At 38.9% G+C, this 13,855-nt stretch overlaps 2 protein-coding genes across 2 annotated transcripts in view; one reads left to right on the top strand and one right to left on the bottom strand.

Moving 5' to 3' along the window:
• Positions 1-3,068, top strand: part of LOC112975267 — a 34,635-nt gene extending 31,567 nt beyond the window's left edge. Inside the window, 4 exon segments of the mRNA XM_026085109.1 lie at positions 339-479; positions 1,183-1,267; positions 1,621-1,741; positions 2,877-3,068. Of these exon segments, the coding sequence (XP_025940894.1) occupies positions 339-479; positions 1,183-1,267; positions 1,621-1,741; positions 2,877-3,066 (537 nt within the window). The 3' untranslated portion in view covers positions 3,067-3,068.
• Positions 3,069-9,622: 6,554 nt separating this feature from the next.
• Positions 9,623-11,281, bottom strand: TTLL2 (tubulin tyrosine ligase like 2). Its single transcript, XM_026085111.1, has one exon. It carries the CDS (start codon positions 11,279-11,281, stop codon positions 9,623-9,625), a length of 1,659 nt encoding a protein of 552 aa, XP_025940896.1.
• Positions 11,282-13,855: the final 2,574 nt, after the last annotated feature.

The following is a 13,855-nucleotide window of genomic DNA, read 5'->3' as shown; positions in this document are numbered from 1 at the left end:
GGCTTTGTGCCTTACAGATTAACAGAAAAAAAAAAACGTGATGGGGAGAAGGGGAGATTTGGGCCAAGTGCTGCAGAAGAGATCATTTTGAGAAACGAAAATACCTGACATTTGTTCTCTTTTACACACAAATGAGGCAAACAGCTTGCCTGTGTTGCAGAAATAGCTTTTGAATTAAAAAGACATAGGATGGGTCCAATGAAATACTTCAAGCTCCAATTTCATTGGAAGGTAGTGCAGTTTTACTCGTTTCCCTATAGTTTCAGATGTTGCTGTGTAATGAGTCTGCTTTGGCTTGATTTGTCTTCATTTGCATCAGATGTTTTATGTGTTTGAAGGTGGAAGAGGTGCTTACTGATGGACGTCGAATCATCACTTTTCGCAATGGTACCAAAAAAGAGATCAGTGCTGATAAAAGGATGACAGTGGTTAGCTTTTTCAATGGAGATGTAAAGAAGATCATGCCGGATCAGAGAGTGGTGTGTAACATTTGCTTTTTCTTTAAGGAAAATTAATTAAGTGATTTGTCCTACAAGGTCCTACCATTTGTGTTAATCTGTCATTTCTGGGAGAAATGGATTAGGAAGGGTGTTGATTTAATAAACCTGAAAAGGGAGGCTTCTCTATATACAAGGACAAGAAGGGAAAGAGGCTGAAGAAACAGTCTTGGAAGGAACAACAGGGTAGTTGTTTCCAGAGGAAAGGAGACTGAAAGAAGACAAAGGGCGARGGCAGCTATCTGAAGCAAGGACTGGCTCTTACATTTGTATGGTAGGTAGCACAGAGGGTTCTTCCCTCTAGGTATTATGTATATATGAATAGTTAATAATAATGTGAGCTAGAGTGGAAGTGAGTGAGTCTGATGGGAGTGCAAACATTTTAAATTAATGGTGCCTGGATGGGAGCTAGAGCAAAGAGGCGGGAAGATCACTTTCATGAGTGGACTATTCTGTTGTACTTTATCAGGAGGAAAGTAGCAAAACCTACACGCATCCATAAGGAGTGGAGTGATTAAGAGTTAGGAATAGAAATGCAAACATAGCTACTTGTATGGATGGCAGATACAGAAAATGACCTTGAAATGACTTTTCTAAGACAGCTTATTTTTAAGCACATTGTTATGGTTGAATCTGCTTATGCATATATTGTGAACATGCTGCAAACACTTCACTCTCCTTACAGATTTATTATTATGCAGATGCGCAGACAACCCACACTGCTTATCCCAATGGCCTGGAGGTGCTGCAGTTCCCTAATAATCAGATAGGTATGCAAGAGCTCATGAATGTGGACTGTATGTACAGGAAGTTTTTTATTATGAAAGTGTTGTCTCATTCTGACTCCAGCACATTATGTTTTTTTTCTCCTTGGTTTGCATTGTATTTGTATTTGACTTCCAGTATGATTCATGCTCAGGTTCATCCTACAAAGCAAGATAACAATGAAGTGCTAATGCATTGCTTATATTTCTGATTATCTGATTATTTGATTCTTTAATTTCTTTAGCAATATGTTGGATATCATTTCCATCCTTACTACCATGTCCCCCAAGAATCTAGCTCCGCATAAAGCAGCATGAAAAAAATTGTAAACAAACTTTTTGCATCTTATTTCCCCCAGAAAAGCATCATCCTGATGGCACACAAGAAATTATATTCCCAGATCAGACAGTGAAATGCCTCTATAGTGGTGGACTCGAGGAAACTTTTTTCCCAGATGGTACAGTAGTAAAAGTAGAAAAGTAAGTCTTATGTTAAATGACAGGAACTGGGCTTTGGGCACAGGTACAATGATCCTGACATTTAAAACTATGGTTGTATTCTGTATGGTTGAGAAATTTCAGGACGAAAGGAGAAAGGATTTGGAAGATGACTAGGGTTTTGCTGTAATAAGTCACTGCAAATTGTTGACTTCTTGAATCATAGGTGATAATTTATCACAGGCAAAGTGACCATGAAATGTTCCTAATTCAGTTCCATGTAACTTCACACTTGCTTTGTACATCAGGCTGGGACTGCTGTGTAACTTGCAAGACATGGGAGAAACAGCTGTCTGTGTTAACAGTGCAAGCACTGAAGGACTGAGGATGAGGACTCCTGAGCTTTTTCCTAGCTTTTTGGCTCACTTTCTGATCTTGGGCAAAACATTTTAGATATTATCTCTTTATTCCTCTGTGTAAAATTAAGACTAATGATATTAGAACTTACTTATGCATGTCCCTTGCTGGCTTAGGAACTACACTGTTGCAAAAATAATTTCCTGCTTGCAAAATTCCTTGAGATCCTTGCATGAAGAATTCTGCAGGATCTGCAGACCCCGCCACAATTAGGTATTATTTTATGTACTGAAGAATCCATGTGGTGATCTCATATTGTGGGATCTGATCTGTAATGCCATTGCATGTAAAATTCTGAGGTGAATTACAACCTGAGAAAGCTTCCATCTGACATTATTTTTCACTTTTACTATATCACATTAGATAGATCAGTGAGATAGGTTAATAAGAGACAGAGCCTTCCCCTGGCGGAGGTGTATATATCTTCTGACCTAGTTTTATCATCTTTGGGAAAGGAAGATGTTGGTTGCACGTAGGTTGTTATCCTATCCTTAACCCATACATCACAAGAAAGATTCATTGTGAAGGAGCTAGGGTGCCTGTGGCGTCTTTGTCTTGTGGCTTTTTCCATGCTTGTGCAGTATCTCACCTTCATCATTGTTAAAGGCTGACCACTTTGGAGGCAGTCCAAGGAGGGGTAGTGTTTCTCCAGGTTTCTACTGTGTTATTACAGTACCCCTCATGAAGTATATTTGACTGTTGGGCAGTGCTGTATTGCTGTGTATATCTGGATCTTCTGATTGGTTTGCTTTGCTTTCAGGAATGGAGATAAAATAATGGTATTCAGTAATGGTCAGAAGGAGATCCACACTGCGCAATTTAAGAGGCGAGAGTACCCAGATGGCACTGTAAAGACTGTCTACTCCAATGGCAGACGGGAAACCAAGTTTGCTTCTGGACGGGTTCGAATCAAAGATGAGGAGGGTAATATCATTCTAGATAAGAAGTGATTCCTCCCCTTAAAAGGCAGCGCTGTACATAAGTGGCTCAACCCAGTTTCTCTGCAGGATTTAATATATCCACCCATTGGATATGTATGGCTGTTAATATGGATCTTTCCTTATATCCCTGATGCTTTTCTGTTCCCTGAAATAATTAAGATTGGAACTTGTGCAGCAGTGGAAACTACCATTTCTGTTGAAATAAATTAAGGATAAAACTCTTAATAGACTCTGTTCTCTACATTTACAAATTAACATAATATGCCACAAAAAATACATATATAGACAGCTGAATGGATGGAGGATTCTTTACCTCTGTGTGCTGGGGTTATGGAGTAAGGGGAAGAACAAGAAGGGTGAGCATAAGGTTATTTTGCTTAGATTGCTTTACAGCATAGKGTCAAAATTGATGAGGAAGATTTAAGCCTTGTGAAAATGAATGAATGGATGGATCTTCAGGGTTAAAATCTGCTTTGGTTCAGTGACTGATGCTTACTTTGGAGTAAGCACCCCTTACTTTTTACCTGAATGAAATGTTTCTTGAGTGAGACTTTAGAGAAATACAGTCATGCCCTCTCTGTGTAACATTAAAATGCCTGTGGTACTTCTCATCAAAGTGTTTGTTCCATGATACTGGTCACATTTTCCCTTTTTGTTTTTGTGCTAGTTGGTTACGAAAGTGATTGCAGTTAAGGAGTATGGCTTAAGAACCTCAAATCTATAAAGTATTTGGGGTTCTTTGGAGAAAAAATTATCAAATCAATGTGAGGTTTTACCATTCTTATTGTTTCGCATGGTAGGTCCAATTCATCGGTTGAAAATATAATGCAATCTTTAATGTAAATGCAGCTTCTCAAGGTTGAAGAGAACCAAGGTTTTTCTGGGTCAGATCATTCTCTGGGGAGAGCACTGTTGACTATTGAGCAGAGGTGAACTGACTGATCTCAGAAGAGGATCTGGACCAGTATTATCTGGTTGGGGCAATTATGTATTGTTTATCATCTCTCTTTCAAATTAAATTACTTCAGTCCAGCTTTCAGAATTCATTTGCAGGTTCAAACATTTGGCTAGACCCCAAAAGTACTTAGAAACTTAGAAACTCTTTCCATGATATTGCCAGTGGCACTATCCTTTTGTTGAATGGCTCAGCGCCTCCATCACTCCCTCCACAATCAGAAGATCTGAGTTTCAGTACTTCTCAGAGAGGGTAAGCAGAGGAGTGCCTGAACAGAGGTGTAGTCTGGATACCAAGTTGCATGACACTTTCAAGGCCAAAGTATTTTGGAGAACTCTTAGAACTGAACTTTTGGAACATGGAATAATCCAATTAGATATTGGGGGAAAAAAGATTTTACCATGAGGGTGGTCAAATACTGGAAAAGGCTTCTCAGAGAGGTTGTGGAATCTCCATCCTTGGAGGTGTACAAGACTTGACTGGACACAGCCCTTGGCAATCTGATCTAATTATACCTGCTTTGAGTGGGGGGTTGTATTGAACGGCATCTGGGGGTCCCTTCCTACCTAAATTATTCTTTGATTCTGTGATCGTAATCTGATAGTCTATTGCATTTGAAGTAAAAAATTAATGCTTATTCCATCCTGGTCATTATTCCAGATGTAACAACCCTTCCTTTTTCCCCCAGCAGTCTTTCTCCAGACCTCATCTGTGTTGCTTTGCCTTTGAGTTAACCTCTTCCACTACTGCCTTTATTCTTCTGATACTGTAGAAATATTTCTGGTCAGTGAATCTGTCCCGCTTCAAGGCTCTTTGGATTGCAGTTTGTACCTAAGGGAATTATCAGATGCTGCTTTCAGCTGTCTTCCCCATAGACTGTCTGTCCATCATCTGCCTTGAATTTTTCTAAAGCACTGAAGCATTTCCCCTGTAGAGCTCAGCTCATTACCTGCCCAGTGACTCAGAAGACCAGTTATCTCCTCATGGCCTTCAAATTCCTGTCGCAACCAACACACTTTTAGAGCATGCTGCTTTAGCCTTTTCTCATACCTAAATGCAAAATAACTGCAAGATTATGGAATTGCTCTTTCTTGTGTTCAGTTTTCAGTCCATGCAATTTGATGTCAGCTGGTATGATAACGTAATTGCRTTGGTTTTCCTTTACACCTGTATAACAAAGAAACTATTAATAAACCTATGCTTTTCACTACTGAGATATTTAATACATTTTATGTGCTTTGTAAGAGGAAACTCTAATTAAAGAATTCTGAGAGAGCATTCTTTTCCTTGTTTTTTAATAGGAATTTCAGTTCAATGCTGACTGAAACAAATCTAAGGTTTTTCCTCAATTAATCATCACAACAAAAGTGAATGTGAAGATCCATTTTCAGTTGGGTTGGGAAAATAAATGTGATACTAACATTTTCCAAAGGAACACCACTTTTATTCCCAGGAATTCCTTTTAACAAAAGGTCCCTGTTCTGCAGTGAATATGCTGATGGCTTCTTTTTTCTGAAGTCCTATAGAAAACAGACAGGTTTTGTTTGCAACTTTTAGCCTTAAACCATGCTTTACTATTCAGCAATCTGTGTGTATAATTTCTTCTAATTGTGAATTAAATAAGGGAATAATCTTGTTTGTATGCTGCTTGCTCCTTAGCATCGTTAAGCACTCTCAGATCTCATTGTAGCTGCAGGAAGCATTCATGTTCTGGAATAATGAGGCCTACTATCCTGCATAGGTGTAACACATAGGGGATATGCATAAGTGCCTCAGTCTCTGAAACTGTGCATGCAGACATGCATGTGTGCAGACACCTGGCTCACATGTGCATACACCTTGCTTAGTCCTGCTTACATGGGTGTTATGATAGTAGTAGGAGTCTGATTCTGCTTTCTGAAAAATCGATGGCAAAACTTTCATTGGTGAAATCAAAGGGGCAGGATCAAGACCTGTGGGAATATGTAGAGCCCCCAAATATGCAGTACATGGGTACTGCATTTTAGAAAGGCAAGTGCACGTAGAATTCTAGAAACCTGTCTGAAACTTTATTCTGTAACCTGCTTGCAAACTATATAGTACAAATGCTGTCTTTTGGAATATTTCTGAATAGCAAACTGTATTGAACATCTAGGCTTCTTTCATAAAACTGCGCCTATGATGCAACTAAATATGTGTGGTACATATCAACATATAAGTTTTATTTATTGTTTTTCCCAATCATTTGCAGAGGGGTGCCCTCAGGTAAATATATTTATCAGTGGAACACCTTCTCTCTGGCACTTAGTGAAGTCTAATAAACACACTTTTAACGTCTGTTATGAAAAAGCCCGTAAAATAGTAAACTTATCCCTGTAAAATATCCAACAAAATATTGTTTTTCATCTACCTTTGGCCAACTTCCAAATAGCATGTTCCACCCTAAAAATGAAGCAAATTACACTGCTGAGGGCTAGCCACAAAAACTATTTTGAACCCAGCCTGTAGCCTTTATATGAAGGAAATAACATCTTGAGCACCTTCAGTGACCTGAGTGACAAACTGCTCAGCTCTGATTAGTATTTGAAAAGTATTTGTAAAGTTCAGAGAGCAGATGTTTTTCCTTTATACATGTGCTCCTGCTGTCAGTTATCTGTGTGGTGTAAAGGACATCAGGAACTATAAAGCTCTTTTCTATATACGTTACGCCCTTGCTCTGAGAAATGTTTGAATGAGCTGGGATTAGGACACACTGCTTACAGTGTGCTTACATGGTCTGCTTACACTGGCTTTCTCTGCTTGTGTTGTCTGGGTTGTTTGCATTTGCTAACATTGGCAAAAGCATGGGAATTGTTTTGTGATTGTTGTCCTTATCAACGTGCATAGAGTGATATTACGTTTTGTAGCAAAGTGTACTCTCTGGCATATGAAAAAAGAGGCTGCTTCTCACACAATTATGTCTAAAAGATGTGCTGTAATGCTTTGTAGATCAAAGACATTACTTTGAATTTCACCAAAAGTAAAAATGAGATACATGAAACAATCAATAATGAATGGAAGATATTTCTTGTTTAAATTCTCATCTAACAGTTAAACAATTATATTCTCCCCTACTAAATCCCTTGAGAGACGTTCCCTCCATTGGCTCATGCCAGTGCAGTATATGTTGCAGTCATCGCAGTCACACAGATTTTTGAAGGTAGGTCTTTGAAAGGAAATACCACAAGCACATTTCCAGTAAGGCTGTTCAGAACTCTTTTTGGTAAAATATTTGCTTTTATTAAAACCATACCTGTTTTTGTAGGATTCTACTAAATTTTGATGAAATGTCACTGAGTGTTATTAGTTTCCAGGGGAATTTTTGCTGAAGGATCAAAAACAACTTACCTCTGAATAACCCAGAGGATAAGAAACTCCATAAGGAGGTGGAAGTCCACTGCTTAAATCACTGCCTAATTTAAAACAAGAATTAAAATCTCTGCCTTCTCACAACCCATGAAAGTTCTCTGGCCACTAGGATATCTTCTTTTTTGCCTTTTTTTTTTTTCGAAAAAAGTTAAAAGTTCCCAACTTTCATCTCAATGCAAAGTGGAAACATTCCTGAATTTCTAAAACTTTTGCAGGCTAAGGGAACTATACCTTTCCTAATGATGCTTCTCACATGCATGTGAAGAAGAAAAGCTTTTTTTGTCCAACAAAGCGTTTTTGTTTAACCAACAACAGATTGAAAGACTCTTACAGAAAAGATGACAGGAAAAAAAGTACTCTAAGTACTTACTAATTTTGCCAGTACACAGTACTGAGGGTATTATTCAGCCAAGAGGTTTTTTTTAACTCTTCTTGCTGTTTTTTCAAGAAAAGCCTTGGAATACTGACCTTGGTGAATGATGGCCCCATGAAAAGAAATACAGAATTTTCCATTATCTGTATGCTGTCTATATACAATGGCAAGCCAGATTTAAGCATAACCTTTTAAAGCTGTAATGTAACAAAGCTACCAGTATAACAAAGAACTACTGCTTTGAGGGTGAGACTACTAAGGATTTCACAGTACTTTTGCCATCCAGCTTCTGGCCACCAGTCTTACCAAGGCATTTTTTTTCAAGTAATATTTTGTAGTATAACAGCAATGGGTTTGTTGAAACAAGCAGCAGGAATTACTTTGGTTTGATAAAGAGGAGACAGATACCTACATAAATGACAAGAGCCATGTCAGGTATGTTACAATTAGGCGTTCTTCCGATATTAATTATGACATATATTACTGCTCATTTGTCGCAGGCTGATTCTCACATCTTATCTCCTCTACTTCCTCTTGCTGCAAAGGCAATGGTAAAGTACACCATGCATCAGTTATCATAAGCAGCAATGGCTCTACCAGCTATAGCTGATTAGTTGTGGAAACACAAATAATCCAAACAGGTATGGCTGCATGTTTGCTTAAACTGTAGTGGTATACATATCTACCTGGGAAAAGCCAGCTCTCTATGATTTTTGTCCTAGAGGGCATATAGTGAACAAATTTTTATGAATCCTTCAGGGAGATGGAACACAGTGGGGAAACCTCAATTCTCTTTTTTCCACAGGTTTTCTGGACATTAGATGAAGCACACTACAGCCAGTATTTAACCTCAATTTTGAGTCAAATTTATTGTGATTTCCAAAATTCACTGTGACTTCCAGAGTTACTTCCGTTCAGACAACTGGAGGCACCAGAGATGTTCAAGGGAAGGATAGTATTTTGAAAATACTTCAGTTTAGTGGTTTTTTCCATGCTCAGTTTATYGCTGAGGAAGTTTTATTGCAAGCAAGACAAAGCTGCCTAACTGCTGCACCCGTCAAATGGCTAATGCAGAGTCAGTGAGAGAGAGGTTTGATCTGGTGTTCTGAGTGTGATCTTGCAGTTTATATTCCCCCTCCAATATCAAATTTCTCTGTTAGCTTGGAAAACCTAATTACTGTATTTTTCTTACTCATGCAGTCTACAAGGCCTTCTTTATTAAGAGTTTATTTGAGAAACAGACTGGAACAGTGTATAGATTTTTTTTAAATTACCTTTCATAATAATTTCTACAGAATCTTACTGGTGATAAAATGAAAGTTATTTTATTTGATGGTATTTTTTCATACAGTGCAAAATTAATCTGTGGAAAGCAATGTCAGGAAGCTTACAGGATTCTTCAATAACGTGATAGTTTTATAACCATTCATATCACTTGCAGCTTTGTAAACTGAGCACATATTGAATACTCCTGGGTGCAAACTGACCAGCTTCTTCAAGTCATAAAGCCCCCTTAGTCAGGAAGAGAAAAGAAGCAAAGATCTCTGAGATCAAGGTTTGAAATTAATAGAAAAATAATAAACGAAGATTGATGTTTTTGAGAATCTTTTGAGAAATGCAATTCTCCATTTTTATTTTGGGACTTTAAAAATTAGAAGAATTACTTTAAAGAATTATTCAGTGCTTTCTATTTAAAAAATAATCTCATGGTAATTGCTAAATTACAAGATCAATTTCTGAATTGTGTATGTCTTAAGATATCTCTGTTTCTGATACAATTTCAGTGTACCTCTACCACCTTTCAGCTAAAGATGTTATTTATGATACATCTAACAGCTAACACCATGAAGTTACACAGAAGCTAAATAGTCTACCCTTTTCTTTGTCTTCTGCTGTTTTGATGGCAACTCTTTGTTCACTAACTTGTTTATTTCCTGTATGATGCTCTTTACATCTATCCCATCCCTGGAAGCTTGAAGTGCAGCTTCATTAAAAGGAAAAGTAAGGACAAAATCTCCTACCYGGGGGATAGGCTTCTGGTCTTTATCAGAGAGAAAATAGGGGAGCGTGGTTAATTTGCAGTTCCAGAATTCAGGTGTAGGTAACCAGCGGCTGGGCTGGACAAACTGGTGTGGATAATACACAGCTCCTGGGAGTTGTTTGCTTTTTGTATCAGCTTTTGCTTGGGAGGATGTTTTTGGCATGTTCATCCTTTCCCGTAGCTGGGAAGTCAGTGTTTTCCTTGGGTGTCCTCTGGCAGTTTTCTTAGTCTGAGTGACCACCTTATGAATTGATCCTTTTGCAGCCTGCAAGGCAGATTGTACTGAAGAAGTAGCAGTGCATTCAGCCTCTCCTTGGCAAGTGAGTAAGTCAGAGGCCTCCTCCAGTGCACTTTCACCAGGTGTGCTCAAAGGCACATGCGTTCTACCAGCTTTTGTCCCAGCCACTTGGTTTTGTCTGAGAGCGTCAATTTGCTTGTAGTTCAGCAGTTCAACAATATCATGAAGAAGTTTTCTTTTCACAGTGGCATCAATGGAACAGTCTAAACGCAAAGCTGGATTGTAGTTGACTTCTAAAAGCCATGGCTTGAATTTGTCATCAATCAGGATGTCAAAGCCAAAGAGCTCAAAGCAATTGGAAGCCGCTGGTAAGGGAGTTACAGCAAGCAGGGTCAGCATCACAATGTTGTTGATCTTCTTCCAGAGGAGCAGGTCATCCACCCCATAAATTCGAAGGTAGGAACGAAATTTGCTGAATGTCCATTTGCAGCCACAGCCAATCCCTTCTTTATATTTTTTATATGAAGCTCCATACTTGTTGATGCTAGTGTTTGTTAGGTGCRAATAAACATTGTCCAAAGAACTGAGGTCGAACTTTTCAGTGGCAAACCTCACCAGTCCTTCTTCATAAGTGTAGATAGTGAGGGGGCAAAAACTGGTGACACATACATAGAGGCGGAGATCCAATTTATACCCTGAAATGAGCAAGGGGTTGCTAATATACTTCTGCACAATGACTGTACAGTCATATACAAAGTCTTTAATGTCTTGAAAAATGAGTATTCCCCTTCCACGGGAGAGATCCACAGGCTTGCAAATCCAGTAGCTAGGTCTTCTACCCAGTGACTGTTTCTCTTTGCTATATTCTGCCATAAATTTGACATAGTCATTGGGCATGATGAACACCACTGGACTAAATTCATATAGAGCTGATCCATATGCTCCTTTCATAAGTTTCAGATGCCTTGCCAAATAGTCTTTTCTGGTGATCCTGACAGCTTCTGGGTAGTGATTGAGTCTCTGCCATGGTTTAATGCTGCAGTAGTCTGTCATACGGAAAGGTGAGTTCCGCCAGTACAGGTTCCAGTCTGTGTCATCTTGCTCTTTTTTGTCAAATTCAGTCCAGCCACGTTCCAGTAAAACCTCACGGACTATTGCAGGGACATTCTCATGGAGACGGAACACCAAAGGCTTCAAGATCTCTCTTGCATCATGCTCATCTGCCATCATTTAGATCTTACCAGCTGAAAAAAAAGAATCATCATGAAGAAAACAATTAATGCCACAGATGATTGTGCTAGCAGTCATCACCCTTGTTGTATTCTTAATGCCTGCCACTCTCAGTGTATTAAAACATCTCACCCCTGTGCTTCTCAATTCTGTGAATGAGAAATCAAGTCAAAGGCTGTTTACTAAAGATGTGTAAAAGGGCATTTATTTCACATAGCTGTAAGGCAATGCAAAGCACTGATTGCTGCAAACATTTATGTCTCCACACTTGCTTTATCTACTTTTTCTTTTAAGGTAGCCTATTGCAGCAGTACTTGCCCCAAGGCTTTTGTAATTCATGGATAAGGCCTGATTCAAAAAAAATGGCAGACAGTAGGAAAACTGTCATTGAATTCAAATGCCATTTTCTTCCTCTGACATCTGCTAATTAAACTAATTGATACTTTTCTGTTATTCTTCCACTGAAGTCTTCTCCAGTTCCTGAAGAGCTGGGCATATTCTTCTCTCATAATTTCCCTCTCATGAAAATAATGTTCCATAGATATGTATGTAGACTTTGAATGAAATACCATTTCACAGGATGTACAGTGGAAACCAGTGATGGTTCTTGTCTATTCTTATGGGTGAGAAATACACTTTGAGTTCTTTTGGGCATAGCAATTTTCACATAAACTGTTCATGAAGTGTGCTCTTCCCTTCCCAGCTAGTTCTAAATACACACGGCTAAAACTAAAAACTCTGTGCATCATACTGACTGATGGCACAGGGGGCAAAATATTCGGTGGACCTGTAAACTACAGAGTGTTGCTGTCTCTCTTTTTTTTTCCTTTCTGAAACCCTACAGAACTGTTCCCTGAGGATTAGACTCTGCATCTGGAGAGGAAAGTGTGTTTTGGATGAACGAAGAGTGTTTGTGCTCTGCACCAGCCTGACACAACATTAACAACCTACCTCTCCCTCCTCCAAGGATGGAAACTCCCCTCCAGGGACAAGCTCTAAATTTTACTCATAGAAAAAGGCAAGCAATAGAAATACAAAATGGGTGGAACATATCCTAGATGATACTGGTCAAGTCCTGCTAATGTATTATCAGACTAATATCCTTGTTCTTTCTTTTCAAGTTAAGAATCGTGACCCTGGAGTTTCAAACTCCAGAATGTGTAGCCCCTGCCTTCCAAACTGCTATGGAAACCGAGGGCAGACATCAGACTTGGAAGCACTCAATGCAATATGCAAATGAGCTGGCCAGGGGTGATTTTTTTTTTTTGTAAAAAAATTACAATTTGCTGAAATGGAAAGCTTTCTTCCTCAGCAAAAAGTAATCTTTGCCAGCTTTTTTTCTGATTCAAATTTTACTTGTTTTGAAGTTGTCAGAATATCTCATCTTCATTTTTAAAAAAGACAGATTTGAGACCTCTGGTTCAGGAAGTTTTTATGTTTAATAATTACACTAATATAGTTTTAAAACTAAAAGCTCAAATATGAAATGAAATGTTTTACCATTATCAAATGTTAGTTAACATAATTCAAAAGTTTTTTCATTCACAAAACAGCATAAGATTCTCATTATTTCATTCAGATGTGAAAAATAATGCAAAAATTCTTGCAGGATGAAAACCTGTTTCACTCCTCACTGACATTTGGTGACTCTCTTGTATGATGCAAMTGTGCCTTGGCTGTCTGATGCATTCTGCTGCTGCTAACTGGCTCTCAAGGGTAACCACAAAACAGTCACAGAGCTCTTCTCCACACAGTGATGTGAATGGAGATGGGAAGGGGATCCTCATCAGTACAACACTGGGACTAAAAACAGGAAAGTCTCAATAGAAGCTTGATAGGAGGGGGGTTATAGAGGAGGGTCCAGGGTATTTTTCAGGGAAGTAGGGAAGCAGAGCACTGGTGTCAGAAGTATGTAGCTGCTTTGCCATAGGATGGCACCACTGTAACGTGTAGGGAAAAAAGGCCCTGGACCACCTTATATCCTGCAGTGAGGGAATCAGTGCCTAAAAAAGGAGGGGATTTGAAGCCAGCTTTGGCCCAGGCTGTGTGAGGAATGATGGGAGTCCTTTTGGAAAGGGACCTTAGGCCTTGTTCAGGAGTAGAGACCGTGGCCAAAATTTGTATTTCTGTATATGATGATTTTTGTATTCTGAAGTCATTTTAGTAACACATGTATTAATATATTTTACTGATGTTTTACAATTAGACTTGCAATATCTTTTCACCTCAGGTTTAAGCTAGTGGTGGAATGGAGCAAGATATAACTTGCACTGTGATTATTTCTTTGAAACCCCTTAGTGATCAGAGAATCCCTCCAGGCCCCTTCTGCACAGATTGCAGTTGAATTTGTCTTAGTGAAACCTTTCCTTGGGTGAAGGATTTGTAGGGAATGGGAGAGAGACATGATGAGTAAGTAAGTACTGAAGTGCAGTCATCATGTAACAGGATTTACCTCAATACCATGAAGGGGAAAGTAGTCTTGCTGTGTATCTTGCAGTCAGTTCTTCTTTTCAGATCCCAGAAAACTGTCAGCTTGCTTCTGAGCTTGCACACACTTATGTGATGGTCCCCAGA

This window comes from Apteryx rowi, unplaced genomic scaffold, assembly GCF_003343035.1.
Source record: "Apteryx rowi isolate R43461 unplaced genomic scaffold, aptRow1 scaffold_66, whole genome shotgun sequence".
Classification (NCBI taxonomy): Eukaryota; Metazoa; Chordata; class Aves; order Apterygiformes; family Apterygidae; genus Apteryx; species Apteryx rowi.
The sequence above is the reverse complement of the archived record's forward strand: the minus strand, read 5'-3'. Positions and strand labels throughout refer to the sequence as shown.